The sequence below is a fragment of the Mercurialis annua genome, linkage group LG3, assembly GCF_937616625.2.
Source record: "Mercurialis annua linkage group LG3, ddMerAnnu1.2, whole genome shotgun sequence".
NCBI lineage: Eukaryota > Viridiplantae > Streptophyta > Magnoliopsida > Malpighiales > Euphorbiaceae > Mercurialis > Mercurialis annua.
The window spans coordinates 73,822,109-73,845,394 of record NC_065572.1 but is presented as its reverse complement, the minus strand read 5'-3'; the positions used below and the strand labels follow the sequence as shown (position 1 = coordinate 73,845,394).

General features: G+C 37.0%; 3 protein-coding genes across 4 annotated transcripts; 2 read left to right on the top strand and 1 right to left on the bottom strand.

Moving 5' to 3' along the window:
- Positions 1–5,349: 5,349 nt before the first annotated feature.
- On the bottom strand, positions 5,350–9,106 carry LOC126674634 (polyadenylate-binding protein RBP47B'). Its single transcript, XM_050369118.2, has 8 exons — positions 8,831–9,106; positions 8,136–8,625; positions 7,830–7,903; positions 7,625–7,755; positions 7,222–7,306; positions 6,417–6,569; positions 5,934–6,025; positions 5,350–5,845 (listed from the first exon to the last, which is right to left on the bottom strand). The coding sequence occupies exons 1-8, from the start codon at positions 8,957–8,959 to the stop codon at positions 5,755–5,757; spliced, it is 1,245 nt and encodes a 414-aa protein (XP_050225075.1). The 5' UTR covers positions 8,960–9,106; the 3' UTR covers positions 5,350–5,754.
- An 836-nt stretch (positions 9,107–9,942) lies between these two features.
- LOC126670998 (1-acyl-sn-glycerol-3-phosphate acyltransferase 3) lies at positions 9,943–13,354 on the top strand. The gene is made up of 11 exons (XM_050364687.1): positions 9,943–10,247; positions 10,662–10,784; positions 10,914–10,953; positions 11,033–11,106; positions 11,242–11,301; positions 11,592–11,669; positions 11,758–11,916; positions 12,286–12,411; positions 12,553–12,645; positions 12,772–12,858; positions 12,944–13,354. Exons 1-11 carry the CDS (start codon positions 10,167–10,169, stop codon positions 13,157–13,159), a joined length of 1,137 nt encoding a protein of 378 aa, XP_050220644.1. The 5' UTR covers positions 9,943–10,166; the 3' UTR covers positions 13,160–13,354.
- Positions 13,355–13,787: 433 nt separating this feature from the next.
- LOC126670997 (xanthine dehydrogenase 1-like) lies at positions 13,788–22,899 on the top strand. Of its 2 annotated transcripts, XM_050364685.2 has the most exons (14): positions 13,788–14,125; positions 15,202–15,301; positions 15,407–15,515; positions 15,839–17,347; positions 18,134–18,376; positions 18,752–19,066; positions 19,646–19,885; positions 20,029–20,313; positions 20,399–20,620; positions 21,079–21,240; positions 21,455–21,589; positions 21,796–22,032; positions 22,190–22,363; positions 22,561–22,899. In XM_050364685.2, the coding sequence occupies exons 1-14, from the start codon at positions 13,987–13,989 to the stop codon at positions 22,801–22,803; spliced, it is 4,113 nt and encodes a 1,370-aa protein (XP_050220642.1). In that variant the 5' UTR covers positions 13,788–13,986; the 3' UTR covers positions 22,804–22,899. The 2 variants fall into 2 exon arrangements, with proteins under 2 accessions (XP_050220642.1, XP_050220643.1); XM_050364686.2 differs by lacking the exon at positions 13,788–14,125 and having other exon boundaries at positions 15,207–15,297.
- Positions 22,900–23,286: the final 387 nt, after the last annotated feature.

Sequence of the window (23,286 nt, the reverse complement as noted above, 5' to 3'; positions counted from 1 at the left end):
GCGTCAACATTAACTTTGAAAGTTCCTCTCTTAGGCTTCACCCAACGCACTACACCATCATCTTTGTTGACAAGAGAGGGACGGAGTTGAGGAATAGAGAAATTAGCTGCTGTCCAGGCTGAGAGCTGCGCGCCGGCGCCGTTGATTACTTCAACCTCACTGAACTTACAAGAAGACCACACTATCTTGTTACGGTTAACCCAAAGCTGCCAACAGATCATTGCCATCAATGCCGCCTCGTCACTATTAGCTATCCTTGCTAAGCCACTAAGCCAGCTCTTCACATCAATGCCCGCTACTGCTAACACCTGATTATTACTCAAAGACCAGCATCTTTCAGCAAAGGAACACTCCCGCATCAAGTGGATATCTGTTTCAGAGAAAGAATTGCAAACCGGGCAGACCTCATTAATGAACACATGCTTGGTCGACAAAGCCACCGCAGTAGGCAGAAAACCCGAGCAAAGTCTCCACATAAAATTACGAACGTGCAGCGGGATGCGAAGCTTCCAAATCCAGTCCCAAACTTCCCATGGCAGAGCAGTGATTTCACCTCTGATGTGCCGATAGCTGCTCTTATCGGTGAATTTACCGTTTGCTTCCAACGCCCAACATAAGCTATCATCTATATCTCGAGTACTGAGAGGAACTTGAAGAATTCTAGAGACGTCAGCTTGGCAGAAAATGTCGTTCAACAGATTAATATCCCAAGACTTCTCATGCACATTAAAAAGGTTACAGACCTTAGCATCAATCAAGTGCAAGGGGGCAGCTGTAATAACCTTTGAAAAATCTTTGTCAATGAGCCACGGACCAGTCCAGACATTGGTATTCTTGCCGTTACCGATCCTAGTACGTGCACCAGACTTCACAACCGACTGAGATTCAAAGATACTTCGCCAAACGAAACTTGGGTTCGAACCCAGATTCGCATCTAAAAAAGAGGAGTTTGGGAAGTAACGGGCTTTGAAAATTCTGGCCATAAGGGAGTTTTCTCTACTCAACAGCCGCCAAGCTTGCCTAGAAAGCATAGCAATATTGAAGTCGCGGACCTTACGGAAACCCAAACCGCCAAATTTTTTAGGAATGCAAAGCTTGTCCCAACTTGCCCATCTAACTCCACGCTTCTCCTGATTGTTAGACCCCCACCAAAAGGCGTTCATCATCCTTTCAAGCTTATCGCACAATCCCGACGGAAGTAAAAAAACGTTCATGACGAAGTTTGGTAAAGCTTGCGCAACAGTTTTCAGGAGAATTTCCTTTCCGCCTCTAGAGAGAAAGATCGAATTCCAACTTTTAATCTTTTGCCAAACACGCTCTTTGATAAAATTGAAAATCTGATTTTTGTTCTTGCCTACAAAGGACGGAAGACCCAGATACTTCCCTTGATCTTCGACCGGACTCACTTGTAAGATACTACAGATATCGTTCCTGACCTCCTGAAGGACATTCTTGCTGAACATAATGTTAGATTTCTGGAAATTGATCTTCTGACCAGAAAGAGCTTCATACCTGCTAAGAATATCCTTGGCCGAACCCATCTCTTCCATCGTGGCTCGCAAGAAAATAAAGCTATCATCGGCAAAAAATAAATGGGTGATAGCCGGAGCTCCCCTACAAATCTCTATACCGTGGAGCTGTTCAAGACGAACTCCTTCAGACAATAAATGGCTAAGACCCTCGGCGCAAATGATAAAAAGGAACGGCGACAGAGGATCGCCTTGTCTCAAGCCACGCTCCGGCACTAACGGGTCCATATTAAAGTTGTCTCCTAAACTTGTATATCTGACAGTGGAGATACATTTAAAAATCAAACTAACCCAGTGATCATTGAACCCCAAACTTCTCATCATGTTTTGCACAAAGTCCCACCGCACTCTATCGAAAGCTTTACTCATGTCGATTTTAAGCGCAGCCATACCATTGCGACCCCTTCTCTTTTGCCTCAAGTAATGACCAATTTCATAGGCAATAAGGAAATTGTCAGTGATGAGTCTACTCTCTACAAAAGCGCTCTGCGTTTCTGAAATAATAATGGGCATGAGATTTTTCATACGATTGACGAGAACCTTCGAGATAATCTTATAAGCCACGTTGCACAACGAAATAGGCCTAAGGTCTGAAACTCGAGATGGGGCTGCGACTTTAGGAATTAACACAATGCTAGTGTCATTCATTCCTTCCTCTAGCTCACCATTCTCCAAGAATGCCCGACAAGCTCTAATAATATCCGGACCAACAATATTCCAATAAGATTTGAAAAAAGTCGGGTTGAAACCATCCGGACCCGGCGACTTGTCTCCGTGCATACTAAATGCAGCTGCCTTAACCTCTTCAGCAGTAACCGGTCTAGTAAGCAGCTCATTGTGACTATGATCAAGCTTAGGCTGAATGTTCGGTAAGAATGACGGGCCATGATTACTTTCAGAGAACAAATTTGAAAAGTACCTGAAAATGATGCCATCAATATCTCCTTTAGCGTGTCTCCAAACGTCTTCTTCATCCATCAGTTTAGAGATTCGATTGCTTTTTTTCCTAGCATTCGCAGCGTTGTGGAAGAATCTAGTGTTAGCATCTCCACTTGAAAGCCAAAAATTTTTTGCCCGTTGCTTCCAATAAAGTTCCTCCTCTGCAAGAAGGATGTGGAACTCATCTAGAGCGCACTGATACTGTCTCATCCCATCGGCATCACTCCTAAGCTGCAAACGTTCTAGAACTTTTCTTTTTTTAGCAATTCTTGACTTGAAGTTAACCCCAACTCTCTTTCCCCAAGTACAAAGGATCTGCTTGCTGTTGGCTAATTTTTCCATCACGTTGCAAGTAGGAATTGAATTCCAGCCTTCAGATACAATTTGCTTGCAATCTCTTTTAACCACCCATACATTATTAAATCTGAACTTGTGAGCAGTAGCGGGACGGCTCTGATTATCAAACTGCAGAAGAATCGGCAGATGATCCGAAGTAGAAGATTCCAGGTTAATAACTCCTGCACAAGGGAATAAAGCAGACCACGTTCTATTACACAACATTCTGTCAAGCCTTTCTTCAATTCTTCTTTCCGGATCGCGACCTCTAGCCCATGTAAATTTGTAGCCGGCAGCACCCATGTCACTCAAACCGCTAAACATAACTGCTTCTCTGAAACCTTCTAAAAGCCAGTTTGGCTGAGGGGTACCTCCTCTCTTCTCATTTCTGTCAAGAATATCGTTGAAATCACCGAGCACACACCAAGGAAGAGTGTTAACTAGACTCAGATTTTTTAACATGAGCCAAGACTCCTTTCTCCGGGACCTATCCGGCAAACCATAGAAACCTGTCATCCTCCATAAGACACCATCCACTCCGGCTACTGAGACATCGATATAGTTATCACAAGCATGCAAAATATCAACTTCAAACGGACATTTCCACAAAAGCGCTAGCCCGCCGCTTCTACCAGTACTGTCAACGGTACAAAGACCATCGAACCCCAAAGCTGCTTTCAAAGCGGTCATACGAACATGAGTAATTAAAGTTTCACACAGAAATAAAAAAGACGGTTTTCTATCCCTGACCAATTCTCTCAGGAAACGGATTGCACGTGGGTTGGCCAAACCACGGCAATTCCAGCTTAAGGCATTCATTGCTTCTGGCAGGCCTGGATACCAAGGCCCGCCGGACTCGAAGAAGATGGGTCAATAATCATATCAGACACTTGAAAATTAGGCCCATCAGTAACCTTTGCACTAGTTAACCTTAAGTCAACCCTCTTTCTTTTAGAATCAATTTCCACCGTACCAGTGCTGCTATCTTTAGACTTGCTACCTCCTTCCTGATTTTTACCATAAGCAAACTTTTCCTTTTCTGTATTTCCCTTATTCGAAAAAGGCAATAATTGAGTTTTGGTACTTTCCTTCAGCTCCGCGTCTGATTGGGAGATATTTGATTGAGAAGAATTGGTAATAACCAGATTTGTGCAAATCTTTCCATTCAAGTTCGCCACCTCATCATCTTCCACCTCCCCTTCAACCCTAGTAGGACTGTCCGGACGTAGCCATTTTTCGCCAACAGCTACTGGTTTCTTTTTAAACATATACCTCATGTCAATCCCATAGGGTAAAGATTCCTTTGGGATTGGGTTATCAAAGTATTTACTGCAGAAACTTTCAGAATGTCCAATGACTCCACAATAGAAGCAAAAAGTGGGAACCTTCTCGTATTGGAAGTTTAGCCAACTCCAAGCATTCCCTGCTCTTCTGAATTTCATTCGCCTCTTAAGTGGTGATCTAATATCCATTCTGACGCGGATCCTCAGCGAAGCAACACTAGAACTTGCATTCGGCCTGTTATCGAATTGAACAAATGAGCCAATAAAGTTTCCAACATCTCTGCCTAACCTCTCGTTTGCAAAGCCTGCTGGAATGTCCAGAATATGGACCCAGAAATCAGTACTCCAAAGCTCTTCTTTAGAGAATACGTCCCCTTTTCTAAACCTCCGACTCAACAGGATATGATGTTCGAAATTCCAAGGGCCTTCCTCCACCACTCTTTTGAAATCAAGCTCGTGATAGAACTGAAATAAAAACAGATTTGGTGCCACTTCCTTCACACGCACACTTCTAACAGGTTTCCAGACTGAAGCTAACACATTTTTCATGGCCACAAAATTGATTGTTTTGTCTGTAAGAAATCTACCAATTAAGCACCATCTGAACTCATCCTCTTCCTCATCTTCCACTTCTGCTGAATAGTCGAGACCTCCCTCTTCTTCCTCCTCCAAGAGAGTTCTATTATACGTATCTCCAACATTCGCCATAGCACTCAGGCTCAAACGGTAGAAAAAGAGCACTAAGGGTTTAAGCGAAAAGTAGGGTTATATGAGAGAAAAAAGATAGGGTTTAAGCAATGACACTGGACAAGTATTGGTTGAAAAAAGACCAATAGAATAAGCAATGATTGCAGCGAACAGATAAAAGCAAGGGTTAACAAACCCTAGGGAACCAAAGAACACTTGTCAAAAGACAAGAAAACAGCTTGTCAGAAGACAAGATTTCAATAAAATAAATAAAACAAACAAACAATTTATATGATTTTTTTTCTCTATAATTACATACATGAATGCAAGTTAGTTTAATAAAATAGTAACTGTTAACCAGGAGAATTAGTTTATCATCAAATAGATATAATTCCAACAATTTTTCTTACGTGAAAATTCATTTTAATAATTTTTTACTAGTTAACGAGCATGAGAGTATGCTAAAGTAATAGTTTTCCTTAATTGAGGGATAAAAAAAAGAGCAAAAATAAAATTTTAAAACCAGTTAATCAAAGCACATATAATTAAAGGACCTAATTATGAATTTAGCCATATAAGTCTGAAGGAAACTTTAAATTTGTCATGGGTGTGTTCATGTTCATACTACAACATATCCTGAAACCGTTTAGCAGTCGGACAAAGCACAATTATGTATCAATGGATATTCTGAGACGAATAGTAAATTTTTTTCATAACAAAATTATGTCACCACATATAGATGGTAACAAAATAAACTAACCCGATAGATGATAACAAAATAAACTAACCCGATAGATGATAACAAAATAAACTAAAAATTTATGCTACATCCTGCACAGGGGGGCCAAATAAACAGATCCTAAGCAAGTTCGTTTCCCTTCGGTGGCGATTTCCTGTATATAAGGACACTTCTCGAGTATGCTGCAGAGATAAGACAACCAAACAAGCACCATAATGAATTAAAGAAAACGTTGTAATGCCTATGCTTGTTGCGGAAATGATGATGTTTTCATCCATAAGGGCCGCCCCAATATGGCATTTCCATGAATAGTAAGGTAAGCAGCATTTAACCTGACAATCAGTTTCAAAACGCTAAAATATTAGCCAATGAACAGAAAGATATAGATGTCAGTTACACTATAAAGTTGAGAGAAATTACTTGTCAACATCGGGAGCAGCTAGGGGATCATAAAGTTCCTCTCTTTGTTCTACAACTGGAATGGCGCCGGTGATATCCTGAACACCGTCTACCTATTATAGGGCCACGGAGATACAAACTCAGAAACAGCCAACGATTAATTGATTCGCCAAGCATTTCTACTTTTCAATAGCACTCAAAAATAGATAACAGGCATCATTATAAAAATGTGAAACTTCATGGATCTAAGTCTATACTATAAAGAGTTCATAAAACTGTGAAAATTCATGGAGATAAATACTCCATATAATGAGTTTATCACCCTGTAAAGCGAATTTTACTTTTTCTTTGAAAGAAAGGAACAAAAGCAGCAGGTTATTCATTACAAAAGTTTACCAAAACATAATGTTCTTTTTAAGGAATAACAAAAAATTTAAGCAGCTGTGAAAGAGACCTGAAGTTAATCTTGGAAGTCTACGTAATTTCACATAATTGGCACCTTACCTGTTGAGGATACTGTGGATAACCAGCATATGCACCATATGCATATAATGATGGATCTTGCGTTGTCCCATACGCATAAGCATCGTAACCTTGTCCATAACCATAATATGCACTCCATGGATCTACTTGCTGACCATAACTACCAGTTGCATCCTACAATAGTCAATGCCAAATATTAACAAGACCGCTATAAAGAGAGCATCAATTTTAGCAACAACCTTTTGTTCTTTAATTTAAATGTTGGAATCTTTATGCTATGATTAGTGGCGTAGCCAAAAATTCAAATTAAGAGGCAAAATTTAGATTTTTAAACTAAAGAGGTCAGCAACTTTAAAAAGATGATATAATTTAATTTAATTATAGATTATTACTTAAGATTATATTTTTTTATTAAGAGGGGAGATTGCCCCTCATCTTCTCCATACAGTTACGCCACTGAAATGATGCTATTCTCAAGCATACCCCTAATTCCTACTGAAAGGGAAACATGATGGTAGACTAGAGCGTTTCTAATATCTCAATGGCTTAAGTTCCATTTTCTTATTCAGATATATAAGGACTAATATATATCTTACTTCCATATTATAGGATCAACATAAATAAATTGCAGATAAAAGCAAACGATGAAACAAAATACTAATAATTATTTCATAACTTCCATATGGCAATTAGAATTGACGACTCCATTTTTCTTCTTCATGATAAGAATTTCCTTACTTTATGGTTTTGAAATGACACATCAAATATAGAATGCATGCATAGAGAATAAAACAATTCTCAGAAGACATATTAAAAGGAAACATGCCTGTTTCCTGCCCCATGATACGCGCACCGGTTGTTGACCAATCACATGCCCCTGCATCCTTTGTATGGCTTCTTCAGCAGAAGCCCTACGTAAGACAAATTTTAGAGGTCAGAGACATCACAGAAGCAAAATGAATAGAACCATGACTAGAGTATATTATTACAAATAGGAGCTACCCTAATTTAATTATTTTCAAAAACAGTATTGTCTGTCACCCTACATCCCTGGTACTTATGCTCCATCACATATGACAATGTGCAATGAAAAGAAATGACCATGAACCAACCTTCTAAGTTCTAACTCATTTACCAAATGGCCTATTAATAAATATTTTTAGACATTTATAATTGGCAAGAGAGTTTAAAAGGAACAACAATGTTGTCAATGTAGAAAATAAACAAACCTCGTTGCAAATTGTACAAAACCACATCCTCTTCCCATTGGAATCTTGACATAGACAATCTCTCCAAAATGCAGAAAAATTGGCCTGAGTTCCTCCTCAGTGATATTAGGATCCAAGTTACCAACAAAAATCTGCAAAGTGGAAAAAAATATATGAAAAATCGGACTATGAAAAGTTATCAAAGTTACAAACCTTGCTAACTTACAGTCGTATTAGTGATATCATTATCAACTGGAACCACTTGGACAGGTGCAGTGTACGCTGGAGCAGGATATACGGCTGCAAAAAAAATTGAGAGATAGATAAATTCTAATGGAATAATTGACTAAAGCATGAAAATTATGCACTGTATGCCAGAACAATCAATTTTGTAGGACAAACTGTAAATGAATTAAGATAAACAAAATCTAATCGAAACACCAATTGAAATGAAATTGAGAAAAGTCTCTTTTATAAGAGAAGAAAAATTAGATATTTAGCTACAAAACCACATCATGACAGCGAATATGACCTTTTGGAGTGGCTGTGGCATATTGTTGTGGATAAGCAGTAGTCTTCTTAGGTGTTGCTGCACTAATCCGCATTGGCCGCGTCGAGCAATAAACACCGTTCATTTCAGACATAGCGCGATTCCTTTCATTCTCATCGCCAAATTTCACAAACCCGTATCCCTTAGAACGTCCAGTATTCGGATCAGTGACAACCTTGGCACCTCTAACAGATGGATAATTAACCCTAAACGTCTCTTGCAATAGATAATCAGTAACATCTGGAGCTAAATCCCCAACAAAAATAGAATGTTCAGGTCCACCATCTGGACGTCTTTCGCCAATACCGAAAGACGCCCAATTGAGCCTAAATGTCTGGTCAGTTCCAGGCATTTGTGCCCCATTATATGCCTGTAAAATCCTTTCTGCTGCTGGATGAGAAACAAACTCCACAAACCCGTAACCTTCGGGTTGGCCAGTTATCTTGTTCCTAATTATTTTAATTGAAATCACCTGTAATTTAGAATTTGCAATATGTAGTGAATCAGTACAACTTAAAAGTCCCACTCAAATAACTTAAATTAAGCAATTCTGTTAGGTCGTGGGTTGAGCGCTCTGCCTCTCAAACATAAACAAAAACTTAAATTAAGCAACACAGTAAAATTCAGTGGCAAAAATAAAAAATCACTCTAAAATTAAACAAGTAAAAAATCGGGACCTCGCCAGTGTGAGAGAAGCAAGAGCTGAGGTAATTTTCGTCGGCCCAATATTGTAAATCACCAATCCATAGGGTTCTGACTTCTTCTAAAGTTGCGGGTTGGTGGTATCCGCCGGGGTGGGTTGCCATTAATGTTTAATATTGGCAGTTCTCCGTCGTCTGTATGTTTTTCCGGTGACCTTCTTGATAACTTAGGTTTATGTTGCTGGGTAGTTGGTGTAACGCGGGGTTTATTGGAAAGAGAAAATTACTGTGAGGCCTTCCCATATTGTTATAATTCACATTTCGATACTTTTTATTTAAAAACCAAACAACTTGATACTTCATTCTTAATTCTGTCAATAATAGGGAATTTCTGTTAGTTCCGTCAACAATTTTTTTTTGATGAGTTCCGTCAACAATTTAATATCTTATTTTCAATTATATTAACAATTTGACACCATATTTTCAAATAATTATATTAATGATTTGGTATCCAAATCTAACAGAAGATTGTAATCGTTTGCATAATTAAAATTAATGTACCAAATTGTTTGATTTTCAAACATAAAGTACTAACTGTAAATTATGATTATGTGATAATTTCACAGTAATCTACTTTATTGAAAAAAAATCTAAGCCATCTTGAGACTCATGTACTTTCACCATTTTATTTAGCTGGCCCCTTTTAAAAAATTTATATTCATCAATGAGATTTATATGCGTGTGTTCAGTTTCCGTTCCCATTGCCACATGAAAAATAATAAAGTAGATTTGAGTTGATGGGTTAAGTTTTTTTATATCTAATATATCCATATACTTTCAAATTTTTGTTTATTTGGTCTCTTTTTAAGTTCTGTTTCATGCGTGTTTCACGGAAAATGTGATCCACGCTCCTTTTCCATAAAAAAAACAACAACTTACAATTCAATATATACTTAATACAGGGATTAGAAAAGAAACAAAAGTTTAGAAAGGACCAGATATTCACAACAATGAAAGTACAAGGGCCTGAAGATAGATTTAGCCTTGAAAAAAGGGAAGATACTTTCTATAAAACGACGTCGTAAACTTGCTAGATTTGGGGCTGATTAATAATTTTGTAGTATTAATCAATTATTGGCTGGCCTAAATGAACGAATAACGGTGATGCAATTCAGCGGTAATCAGTTAATCGCATTGCACTGAATCGCCATCCTCAAAATCTCCGAATTTTTAGGCTGAGCTACATCCACTAAAAAAATGGCTAAATTCCATACCCACCAACGTATCCAAAAATATTTCACTCACATTTATCCCTTCAACAAATTGATTTTCATTTTGAATTTTCCTATCCAAAGCATTTACAGAACCAATAATGGCAATACCAGCTGCACTAGCCGTTGTCCCAATCGGAATTCTCTTCCTTCTCTCCGGCCTCATCGTTAATCTTCTTCAGGTGAACATTAATCTTTCGATCGACACTTCATTCAATCAACCTGTCCCGTTTTGAAATGTTTCGAACATGTTTTAGATACTAAATTTTATTATTTTATATAAGACGCCTTAAAATAACACCATTTTAATGTGTCTATGCCCCGTATCAGTGTCCATGCTACCTAGCCTATTTGTTACATTTTTTATTGATTAGTGGCCTATGACTCACGGCCTGAACAAAAATTTAATACTCAATATTGGCAGCTTTATTTTTTTCTATAATGCAAATAATTTCCTTATGCTATTGGTTGCGTAAGAATTTTTATATAAATGATGATTTTTGCATGGAAAATGAGTTTGATATAGAGTGGCCAGCTTGCATGCGAATTATTTTTAGGTGTGATTCGTTTTTGTTTGTTTGTTTGCATGGTTGCAGGCAATCATCTTCATAATTCTGAGACCAGTGTCAAAGAATCTGCACAGGAAGATTAATAAAGTAGTCGTTGAATTGCTGTGGTTGCAGCTCATTTGGCTTCTTGATTGGTGGGCACATATAAAGGTGCTTAATTCTTTTTCTTTTTTGAAATATTTGTATTGTTTACTCAATTTTGTTTCCTATAATTATGATCCCAGCTAGCATTGTGCAAAATATTTGTTGTGGTCTAAGAATTGGATCTTCTTAATGCAGATTGAAGTGTATGCAGATGATGAAACTTTTCGATCCATGGGTAAGCTGAGAACTATTTTTTTGCATAACCCTTTTTCATTCACATGTTCAGAACTGTATTTTATATGAGAAATTTTCAGGTAAAGAACATGCACTTGTCATTTGCAATCACAGGAGCGATATTGATTGGCTTGTTGGATGGACCTTAGCTCAGGTGCTAATCGCGATTCTGCTCATCTTACACTTCACTTTGAGTTCTAATAATCCATTTTTTGAACTCTTGATTTTTAATTCACATGTTGTAGTTTGTTATCTCGTCCTTTCTGATTGGAGATTGACCTTGTAACAGCGCTCAGGTTGTCTCGGTAGTTCACTAGCTGTAATGAAGAAACAAGTAAAAGCTCTCCCTGTGAGTTTTTCTCATTACTCATGTTACCCCTTATTAGCACCATGGTGTGATTTCTAATAACATCAACCTCTTATTGGTACCAAATAGGTAAATTTACTTTAGACACTATACAATTCGAGAAATTCTGCTGTCGTTGAACAATGAACACATTTTGATCAAGAGCTGAATTAAACTCTTTAGGCTTTTACAATATTGTTTGATTTTATCAATGTAAAACAAATGTTCTTTGCCAACAGTCTATTGGATTTGAGTATTTAATGATGACCATGCAAATATGCTAAACAATGCAGATCATAGGTTGGTCCATGTGGTTTTCTGATTATCTGTTCCTTGAAAGAAGCTGGGCCGAGGATGAAACAACATTGAAGGTAACATCTTACTGCAATTGTATCTATTCACATGCAAATGCAATTCAAGTTTATTGTGTGACTATAACTTATGAATTCAGCAATGCAGTCAGGTTTTCAGCGGCTGGAGGACTTTCCTATGCCATTTTGGCTTGCTCTTTTTGTGGAAGGAACACGCTTTACGGAAGCAAAGCTTCAAGCAGCTCAAGAGTACGCTGCTACTAGGGGATTGCCTATTCCTAGAAATGTGCTGCTTCCTCGGACCAAGGTGAACAGAGTCTCGAGAAGTTCTTTAAGGCGGACAGTAGTTTATGTTTTTTCGTTTATATTTCTTTGCAAGTAGTAAATTATGAAATCCTTTTCCGTTCTAGAATTCCCGAGCTTTGTGAATCCATTATACATATCATTGGTATCTTCCTGCAAAGTTCTAAAAATTGAAAAGTTGGCAAGAGCTTTGTTTTCTCGATTTAGAGACAACTAGTTTCGACCACTTAGAAGCTTATATGGTTTGTAGTCAACTAGCTAGTGAAACAAGTTACTGTCGTCATGTAGTAACATAATGATATTTAGATGACAACAATGGTGTTTTTATGCGAAGCATCTCTTTTGATGTGCTATTGATTTACATTGGTTTCAGGGTTTTGTATCAGCAGTAGTTCACATGCGCTCATTTCTTCCAGCAATTTATGATTGCACAGTGGTCGTGGACAAAAATCAACCTGCGCCAACAATACTGAGAATAATTAGAGGACAGTCATCAGTGGTAACCTGCCACAACCTAAACTAAAATAATTATATTCTGCATATTGGCTAATTTTCGTGTATAATGAAGCCGCCTTATACACCATCATTGCACCTGTTCTATCTGAGTTCTTTAGTAATGTTATTGCCCCCTTTCTTACAGATAAAAGTGCAAATCAAGCGACAGCCTATGCAGGAACTTCCAGAAACCACCGATGGCATTTCTCAATGGTGTAAAGATGTATTTGTCACCAAGGTATAAACACAATTGTCGAACTTTTAATCTTTTACTTATCTATCTATCTATATATGCATATCGCGACGAAGAAGATTATTACTGAATGATTACAGTTCAGTTTTCATTTCTGTTTTATGCATACAGGACGCATTGTTGGAGAGATATTATACACTCGACACATTCAGCGACCTAAAGTATCGAGATTATGGTCGACCCAAAAATTCTTTGTTTGTAAGACAGTGCAAATCATAACTACATTCTATAGTAACCAACAGCCAATTCCAATCTAAATTAACTTCTGTTTCTTTTTCAACAGGTTGTAATATTTTGGTCAAGTTTTCTCGTCGGTGGCATAGTCATGTTATTCCAGCTTTTGTCATTCCTAAACTCATGGGAAGTCCTTACATTCTCATTAACTTTCTTAGTCCTTGTCACAATTGTTATGCAAATCCTGATTCATTCAACTGAATCAGCACGGTCTACTCACCAGGCATTTTCTGACCAAGCAAACCAGAGGCTTCTTCAAAAATGAGGCAAGAAAATATACTGACCAGTTGCTGAAGCTTAGTTATACCCCTTATTGCTGAAGCTTAGTATACCCCTTATTGTATGTACATCTTATATCAACCTCTAGCCGAGGATGTAAATCCATGTGCTTTGTTATCAGAACATAACTGTGTTTTGTAACAACTAACATAAATTCTTGTTCACATTTTTCTTCTATTGATTCTATTATCCAAATTAACATTGATATTTTATTTATTAATTTAGTCTTTTAATTTAGTTGACTAATAATAATAATAGATAGAATAAAAATGGAGAAGTATAACTTTTGACTTTGATCAAAGTGTATATATAGGGAGTCTCTGAGTAATTTACTCAAATTAAAAATATAAAAAAAATATAATTACGAGTTTTTTTGTGTCAAAGATATAATTACGAGTTGAAGAACAGAGAAAAAAAAAGTTTAAGGGTGTGAATGAAAATTATCTGGGAAGACATGTGTATATAGTAGAAATCTCCCATACACATAAGTCACTGATTAACCATTGTGTTCCTCCAAAACTGGTAAAAAAACAAAATAATGTGACGAAAGTGGTTGATATGTAATGATCTTATCTATATTTAATTGATTCTGACACGTCCGCTAAATCCAATTTAGAATATTGCCCGATACAGTGATGCAACAAAAAAAAAGAACCGACCTTTATCACATGTAATGCACTTTTAGAGTAATTTAAAATCAGACGGCAAATCTTATCTCAAGTTCATCAATTCAAATGATTTAAACCCAGATCAAATTTCACTGTAACTGATAAGAATCTGATAAAAAGATTTCATCTTCGTGTTGTTTTAGTTATGGGTTCGTTGAAAACTGAAGGAGAAGTGGAGCAGATTGGAGAGGATTCAGCAAAAGAAGCAATCTTTTATGTTAATGGAGTGAGAAAAGTTTTGTCTGATGGATTGGCCCACTTGACTCTCATCGAGTATCTTAGAGGTGGGTTCCCACAGAATCGAAAATATTCATCTGGGTTAGGCTTTAATTGTTGAATCTTTTAATGGAGATTATAAAAGATGAAGATTTTTTTATGATGTTGTTGGTTGTTTGTGTTCTATAGATTTGTTTTATGTTGATGTCTATGTGTTATGACTTATGATCCATCTGCAAATTAGTTGTAATGAATGTCTTGGTTTTCAAGATTAATAGGAAACTTCACTCAGATGCGGTTAAGATTGCTATAACTGAATGTCAATTGAATCTGGCTCAGTTAGCTAGCTTGTATCTTGCATAGTTTATAAGTAGTTAGTTGTTTTTCATAACATGGTCAGCTAAGCCTGGCTTTTGCTACTTTTGACCTTCATTCATTGTTCATGAAATTAGTGATGGTATAGTTTATGATTGAGCTAATGAGAAACTTCAGCTATGTTTGGTTCACGGAATATGTTCAGAATGGAATTGCTATTCTGTATAGAATGATTGTTCTTTTTTTTTTCCGGTTCATGAAATAGGTCTTCTATGGAATTGCTATTTCATGATTTTGATTTTGTGGAATAAATACTCTTAAAAAGTAAAGAATATAGGCCATGTTTGGTTCATGGAATGGAATAGCTATTCCATAAGGAATGGAATATCTATTCTTTACTTTTTATGGGAGGAGTATTTACTCCACAAAATCATGGAATAGCAATTCCATGAACGAAAGCAAAGAATAGTCATTTCATACGGAATAACTATTCCATTCCGCACCTATTTCATGAACCAAACATGGCCATAATGAATAGCCATTCTATTCCATGCTATTTCATTCTATAAACTAAACATAGCCTTCAATGAGAGAAATGCCATTAAACCTTTCATCACTTGATTTGTTTTTTTGGTCATATGCTCTCTGCTTCATTTATTAAATTTGTTTCTTTCAATTTTATATAATGTTTAGAGGTTTAAGTTATGTTGAGCATTGTGTTTTATAGCGTTAGTTCCTTTCATACTCTTCAAATCATTAAGTTTCTGATGTTGCAAATCTTTTTATTTACCTTCCTTGGTGGGTGTTGGGATGGGGTGGGTTTATATAGACATAGGATTGACAGGGACAAAACTAGGCTGTGGTGAAGGTGGTTGTGGTGCTTGCACTGTTATGGTCTCTCAGTACGACAGAAAATTTAAGAAATGTGTGTGAGTTACTTTTGTCCTTCTCTCACATAAATATACATTATTTATTGGAATTCTAGTTTGTCTTAATGCTATCTTGATACAACTTCCTTGAAAATCTTTTCCTAGGCATTATGCCGTCAATGCATGCTTGGCTCCTCTGTATTCAGTGGAAGGAATGCATGTTATTACAGTGGAGGGAGTAGGGAACCGCAAAAATGGCTTGCATCCAATTCAGGTAATGGTTTACTTTTTAGATTTTATTAAGAGCTTAACTACTTGGAATTTGAATACTTTTAGAAGTTCCTTTCCTTATTAGCTAGGCATCAAATAGTATATAACACTGCTTTGCATCTGCTTTTGGATAAAGAAAGCTAATCACTTTAGCTATACCAAACATGCTAGTTTTCAAAAATAAAATGTTAGAAAAATAATCATTAAACATATTAAAGAATTTGTGTACTGGCAATTGCTGTCTCAAGCACACATAAAACATCGTAGAAATTACGTCTTTCTTTTGCCAGCATTTGAAGTATCAAATTCACTCGACTCTTTCTGCAGGAATCATTGGAACGCGCTCATGGCTCACAATGTGGATTTTGTACTCCTGGGTTTATTATGTCAATGTATGCACTGCTAAGGTCAAGCCAACAACCGCCTACCGAAGAGCAAATTGAAGAATCCCTTTCTGGAAATTTATGCCGTTGCACTGGTTACAGGCCAATTGTTGATGCATTCCGTGTTTTTGCTAAAAGTAATGATGCATTATACACTGATTATTCTAAACTAAGCCTTCAAGAAGGTGAATTTGTGTGTCCCTCAACTGGTAAACCCTGTTCATGTAAATCAAAAACTGCAATTGACCTTGGTAACAGCTGTAATAGTACAGCTTGTGGTAATAGCTGCAAACCTACATCTTATAGTGAGGTAAATGGGAGTACATATTCAGACAAAGAGCTTATTTTTCCTCCTGAGCTGTTGCTGAGGAAATTAACTCCCTTAAGCCTAACTGGATTTGGCGGGCTTAAGTGGTATCGACCGTTACGGCTCCAGCATTTACTGGATTTAAAAGCAAAATATCCAGAAGCGAAATTGCTGATAGGCAACACAGAGGTCGGAATAGAGATGAGACTAAAGAGAATTCATTATCCAGTTTTGATCTCTGTTGCACATGTCCCTGAACTCAATATGTTGAGTGTCAAGGATGATGGTTTAGAGATTGGTGCTGCAGTCAGACTGACCGAACTCCATCAAATGCTTAGAAAGGTTGTTAAGGAACGTCCTGCTCATGAAACATCTTCATATAAGGCAATAGTTGAACAGTTAAAATGGTTTGCTGGGAACCAGATAAAAAATGTTGCCTCTGTTGGAGGGAATATATGTACAGCCAGTCCAATATCAGACTTGAACCCTCTCTGGATGGCTGCAAGAGCAAAGTTTCAAATCATTGGCTCCAGAGGGAACATTAGAACAACCTCTGCGGAAAATTTCTTTCTTGGTTACCGGAAGGTGGATCTTGCAAGTGACGAAATTTTACTCTCAGTATTCTTACCATGGACTAGGCAATTTGAGTACGTGAAAGAATTTAAGCAGGCTCATAGGAGGGAGGACGACATTGCTATTGTAAATGCTGGAATGCGTGTCTTTCTTGAGCAAAAAGGGGAACAATGGGTAGTTTCGGACGCGTCAGTTGTTTATGGCGGTGTAGCTCCACTTACTTTATCAGCAGTAAAGGCAAAAACATTTATGATTGAGAAGAATTGGAATCAAGATCTCTTGGAGAGCATTTTGAAAATCCTAGAAACAGATATTTTACTTAAGGAGGATGCGCCTGGTGGGATGGTGGAATTTCGGAAATCTTTAGTTCTTAGTTTCTTCTTCAAGTTTTTTCTGTGGGTTTCATATCAGATGGAAGGGGAGAATTTAATTAAGTCAAGTATACCATCATCGCATTTGTCAGCTGTAGAACCGTTCCATCGGCCATCAGTTGTTGGAATTCAGGACTTCGAAATTATGAAACATGGGACATCTGTGGGATCTCCTGAAGTTCATATGTCATCGAGACTTCAGGTCTGCAATTAGAAATAAAAATTAAAAACACAAAATAATAAACGAAGCTGTTGTTTTGTGATACAACTGATGTTTTGCTGATCTATTTCCTAAATGCTCATTAATGAAAGTTTCCATGAGTCTGGTTTGTTTCACATTTGAGTTTCTTTCAGAGTTTCACCGCATGATCTAGTTACATAAGTCTATTTTGAGATGGTTTGATATGTAATTTCCAAATGATTAGAAATGGAGGGGTAGAGAAGTGGAATTGGAAATCATATTCATAATTGTCAAGTATGTATGAAGTGTTTTCTATATTTTTCTGTTGATGACCAGCTTCTAGTTCTTCATGACTGTTAGTCGCTCATTGACGACATCATTCCTGTATTAAAGTTGATCTAATTCAGAATCTTTGGATATCTGATTAAAAATCTCTTTTAGTATATTAATCTAATGTGACTACATAATATGATCTTAAGTTGCTCAGTGATGTTGCTTTATGTATACATCATTTTGTCTGCCTCCCCGTAGCTTATAATGAGACTAAGTAGGGATCCTGTTTCCTTCTAAAAAAAGCGCTCCCTCTTTTTCTTGTGAGGTTCAGGATAGGAGCTTTTGAAAAAGGGGATTTCTTATTTTATTTTTTAGTTTAATTACTTGAATGATGATTAGATATCTTTTTTCCCTTGATATTTCTGATTAGGTTCATGAAGCTGATAATTTTTGTGAAAGCTTGTTTGATCATTTTTTTTTTTTACACCTTAAACTAAGTATTATCATGATCTCTCCATGTGTAACATTCTCTAGGTCACAGGGGAGGCTGAATACGCTGATGATACAGCAATACCTTCTAATGGCTTGCATGCTGCATTAGTTTTGAGCAAAAGACCTCATGCTCGAATTTTGTCCATCAATGATTCAGAAGCCAAGTCTTCACCGGGATTTGCAGGCATATTTTTTGCCAAAGATGTTCCAGGAGATAATCACATTGGTGCAATAATTGATGATGAGGAAGTATTTGCTTCAGAGTTTGTTACTTGTGTGGGACAGGTTAGGAACTTACTTAAACTGTGAATCTAGCTTTTGTTTTCTTTTTTTCCTTGATAAATTCGTTGATCAAGAGTTATTGGATTCCAGGATAGAAAATTACAAAGTTTATTGAGTTGTAATTTGAGCCTGATTAAGTCTCTTTGAGTGAACTTCTAACAGCAATTAGTTCCAGAATCATATTATAAAATTTAAAACGGCAAGATCATAATTCAGTTGTTAGCAGGGTACCATGAGAGGAAAACTCTGAATGTTGAGAGAAGTCCTTTGACGCGATTAAACTAGACGCTTTACTGTAAATTTTGGAAATGTTGGTTTTTTTTCTGGAATAATGTTATCTTTGGGAAGTGCACAAAGTCACATGTACATTTGTTGCAGGTTATAGGTGTGGTTGTTGCCGATACACATGAAAATGCAAAACTGGCTGCAAGAAAAGTTTTTGTGGAGTATGAAGATCTTCCAGCAATATTATCTATACAGGAAGCCATTGCTGCTGAAAGTTTCCATCCTAATTCAGAAAAGTGTCTGATAAATGGTGATGTTGAACTCTGTTTTCAGTCAGGCCAATGTGACAAAATCATAGAGGGGGAAGTTCAAGTGGGTGGACAGGAGCACTTTTACTTGGAGCCGCAGAGTAGTTTGGTTTGGACGCTGGATAGTGGCAATGAAGTCCATATGATTTCGTCAACCCAGGTAAGTTATTCTCTTCAAATTTATAATTTAGTTGTTGAAACTATAATTATTTGAGCAATGGATTACTTCAAGTTGAAACTACAAATAGATGAAATGCTCAGAAAAACTTTTTTGCGCAAACTGGCATTAATTGGAGCTGGTTTTGTACTGTTATTTGATGAGCGATTGGACTGGACACAAGCGATTGAAAAAATATTTTTAGAAGCACTTTCGGCCAATACCTGGCAATTGAAAGTGCGGGTAAGTGGGCAATTATTGGCATATAGCCTCAGCAGGCCTGCACATTATTAGCCTCACTTGGCTACTGAAGTTGAAGATTAGTATATCACATAATTGATTTAATGCTCTGTTACTGTATAACTCTGTACGTTTTTTTTTTTAAAAAGAAGACTTTATAAGATAGATAATATGCCCCCCTTCGAATTGTAGACATAAATCATGCAGATAATGGATCTTTCATCTAGCTGTCCTTCAAGTTCTGCTTTGTTTACATTCTACTCAAATATCTATTTTAGCTATCTGTGTTGTCACACTCACTCAGCTTCAAGCTTGTTTATTTAATTTTTTTTTGGTGTGCAGGCTCCTCAGAAGCACCAGAAATATGTGGCTCATGTTCTTGGTCTTCCCATGGGAAAAGTAGTTTGTAAAATCAAAAGAATTGGTGGTGGATTTGGTGGAAAGGAGACAAGATCAGCTTTCATTGCAGCTGCAGCTTGTGTACCATCATATCTGCTGAATCGGCCAGTGAAAATCACTTTGGACAGAGATGAAGACATGATGATTACTGGACACCGCCACAGCTTTCTAGGAAAGTACAAGGTATCCCATTCATTAACTTCCGGCACATCCTTAACTGAAGTAGAGCTGGAACTTCTTAATTCACTGAATTTATATTTCTTTATGCTTCATTAGATTTGATAATGTTGTAACAGAATTGGCAATTGATTAATCTTGTGATTTAGGTTGGATGCACAAATGAGGGAAAAATCCTTGCGCTGGATCTTAAAATCTATAATAATGCCGGAAATTCTCTGGACCTTTCTCTTGCTGTTCTTGAGCGTGCCATGTTTCACTCTGACAACGTATATGAGATACCAAATGTCAGAATTCTGGGGAAGGTATGCTTTACTAATTTTCCTAGTCACACTGCCTTCCGAGGATTTGGGGGTCCTCAAGGAATGCTTATAGCTGAGAATTGGATTCAAAGAGTTGCTGTAGAACTTAACAAAAGCCCAGAAGACATAAGGGTAAGTGATATGAACCGACTTCTTGGCTGTCTAAATATTCCTGCAGTGTTAATTAAATATCCTTATAATTTTAAAATATTTCCAGGAAATCAATTTCCAAGGTGAAGGATCAATTTTGCATTATGGCCAACAACTTCATTACTGTACACTTCCCCAGCTATGGAATGAACTGAAGTTATCTTGCAACCTTTTGAAGGCTCGTGAAGATGCTATCCAGTTTAACCGTCATAATCGCTGGAAGAAACGTGGTGTTGCTATGGTCCCAACAAAGTTTGGCATATCCTTTACGACTAAGATGATGAACCAGGTATTACTTAAAAGGATAATCTACAGTGGGTTCTAAAATAAGATCGGCAATAGTCTCGAGTTTATATGCTTTAGCTAATGCCTTGAAAAGATCGTGAATTATGCATGCTCAGTACAAAAAGCAAATATGTTCAAGTGTTCTTATAACTAATGACACATGACAAAGTAAAATCTTTTGATGTCTGAATTTACCCGCAAGTAAAAGTTCCACATGGACTAGGGCGTGATCAAAGAGCAAAAATAAGCTTCAACTTAGATTGCGCGGCAAGCCTTTGAATCATGTCTTTCATGTGCCATTCGTGTCGACTGCAAAGATATTTTTAAGAATTTAGCTATGCTTCTTTGAATTGTTTCTGTCTGCAAAAATGACCTGAATATTTTTGTCATTGCAAAGACTCTTTCATTATAGGAATTGTTGGCCAAGATCTGATTGCGTCCATCACTTTGTAATTTCTGTAGGCAGGTGCTCTGGTTCATGTCTACACAGATGGAACTGTTTTAGTTACACATGGAGGAGTTGAGATGGGGCAAGGTCTGCATACAAAAGTGGCTCAGGTTGCTGCTTCTGCTTTTAATATCCCTCTCAGTTCCGTGTTCATATCAGAGACTAGCACTGACAAGGTATTAAATTTGTATAACAAAATAGCTCTGATAATCCTTTTGTAGAAAATATGTCTAGAAGGTACAAATATTAGTTGGCGTCAAAAATAAAATTATACAGTTAAATTATCTAACAAATATTAGTTGACTAAGTTTTTGATTGATAAATCCATCAAACTTTCCACTTTTTGCATGTTTCAATTATTTGTTTATATCGATTTTAAAATCCTGGCAGGTACCTAATTCATCACCAACAGCTGCTTCTGCAAGCTCTGATATGTATGGAGCAGCAGTATTGGATGCATGTGAGCAAATAATGGCACGGATGGCACCTGTTGCTTCAAAACATAATTTCAGCTCCTTTGCTGAGGTAGCATTGTCCTCACTATTTCTGCTTTTTCTTTTTCAATAAAATGTACGGCTTCACACTTTATGATTTCAAGATTATCTGGCCTTAGATATATCATCCATTGAAATGAACTCCCCATGAGGTCAAGTCTTGCAATTACTACCAGTAGGTCCTTACCATAAATTAATTATGATTATGAGTTCGCCGTGTTTTAATTTTGTTTGCAGCTTGCATGGGAATGCTTTACGCAGCGAATAGACCTTTCTGCTCATGGATTTTACATTACACCTGAGGTCGACTTTGATTGGAAGACCGGTAAAGGAAATCCATTTAGATACTTCACTTACGGGGCTGCATTTGCTGAGGTTGAAATCGACACATTGACTGGAGATTTTCACACAAGGGAAGCAAATATCATTTTGGATCTCGGATATTCCATTAATCCAGCCATTGATGTTGGACAGGTTCTGTTTCTTTGCTCAATCCTCGTATAAAGCCATAATCGTCGTAAAGTTCATCGAAGTTGTAAACAACTTTTTAATATTTCATTTTGTGGGCTTTTTCTAAGCGACCACAGAGAAGTTTAACCCGATGTTTTCGCTGTATACTGCAATTCTACAGATTGAAGGAGCATTCATACAAGGTTTAGGGTGGGCAGCCTTAGAGGAACTAAAATGGGGAGATTCAGCTCACAAGTGGATAAAGCCTGGTTGCTTGTATACATGTGGACCTGGAAGTTACAAGATTCCTTCATTAAATGATATCCCCTTTAAATTCAGTGTTTCACTTCTAAAGGTATATCTCTTCAAACTTCCCTCGAGTCCACTCATTTACCTGGAAATTTGATTACAGATTGAGCTCGGTCCATGTTAAAAGGGTATTTTTACCGAAAAATAGAAGAAAAATGTTCATCTAGGATTTAATTTGCATTATTTATGCTCATTTTGATCTTTTATTTGATTGGTTGAATCGGGGTTGAATGTAATTGGCAGGGGCATCCAAATGTGAAGGCGATCCATTCATCTAAAGCAGTAGGCGAGCCTCCATTTTTCCTTGCTTCCGCCGTCTTTTTCGCCATCAAAGATGCAATAATGGGTGCAAGAGCAGAAACAAAGCATCATGGGTGGTTTCCTCTAGATAATCCAGCAACACCTGAAAGGATACGAATGGCTTGTTTAGATGAAATCACAGCTCGGTTCATAAACTCCGATTACCGCCCCAATCTTAGTGTTTGATTTGTTACCTGCTTTCTGTACATTTTAATTGAACTATGTAAATTCCAAACTTTTGTCATTGATCTTAATAACAGTAGTTTAACATTCTTGTGCAAATCTAGAAACCTTGCCTTGCATGACCTTTTCAGTGTTTTTGATTGTATAAAGGGTCGTTTTGGTTCTTAAATTTATGGAATGGGTTCATATAAGTTGAATTTGATAGCACATGAAAAATATATTCATGGAACGGGTTCACCTACTTTTTTGAAAATAAATTCAACTACATTCACTTTTATATTTTTACTAGTACGAATCCCTCGCGTTGCTTCGGTTTTTTTTATTTAAATTAAAGTATAACTATTAAATAGACTAATGCATATTTAATAAATAAAATATAATAATATTATAATAAGTACTAAATAAATGTTTATTTTTGCATTTTAGTATTTTCTTAATCTTTAAAATAAATTGGGGAGGAATATCAAACATCTAAAAGAATTGGAT

Bases quoted from the DNA above. Each gene is read 5' to 3' on its own strand.
- LOC126670997 (XM_050364685.2), top strand. From the start codon at position 13,987: ATGGGTTCGTTGAAAACTGAAGGAGAAGTGGAGCAGATTGGAGAGGAT. The intron at 18,377-18,751 runs GTTAGGAACTTA...CATTTGTTGCAG, and splicing joins TTGTTACTTGTGTGGGACAG to GTTATAGGTGTGGTTGTTGC. The intron at 19,067-19,645 runs GTAAGTTATTCT...TTTGGTGTGCAG, and splicing joins ATATGATTTCGTCAACCCAG to GCTCCTCAGAAGCACCAGAA.
- LOC126670998 (XM_050364687.1), top strand. From the start codon at position 10,167: ATGGCAATACCAGCTGCACTAGCCGTTGTCCCAATCGGAATTCTCTTC. The intron at 10,785-10,913 runs GTGCTTAATTCT...TTCTTAATGCAG, and splicing joins ATTGGTGGGCACATATAAAG to ATTGAAGTGTATGCAGATGA. The intron at 12,412-12,552 runs GTAACCTGCCAC...CCTTTCTTACAG, and splicing joins TTAGAGGACAGTCATCAGTG to ATAAAAGTGCAAATCAAGCG.
- LOC126674634 (XM_050369118.2), bottom strand. From the start codon at position 8,959: ATGGCAACCCACCCCGGCGGATACCACCAACCCGCAACTTTAGAAGAA. The intron at 8,626-8,830 runs GTCCCGATTTTT...TCTAAATTACAG, and splicing joins GCTTCTCTCACACTGGCGAG to GTGATTTCAATTAAAATAAT. The intron at 6,026-6,416 runs GTAAGGTGCCAA...GCCCTATAATAG, and splicing joins ATCCACAGTATCCTCAACAG to GTAGACGGTGTTCAGGATAT.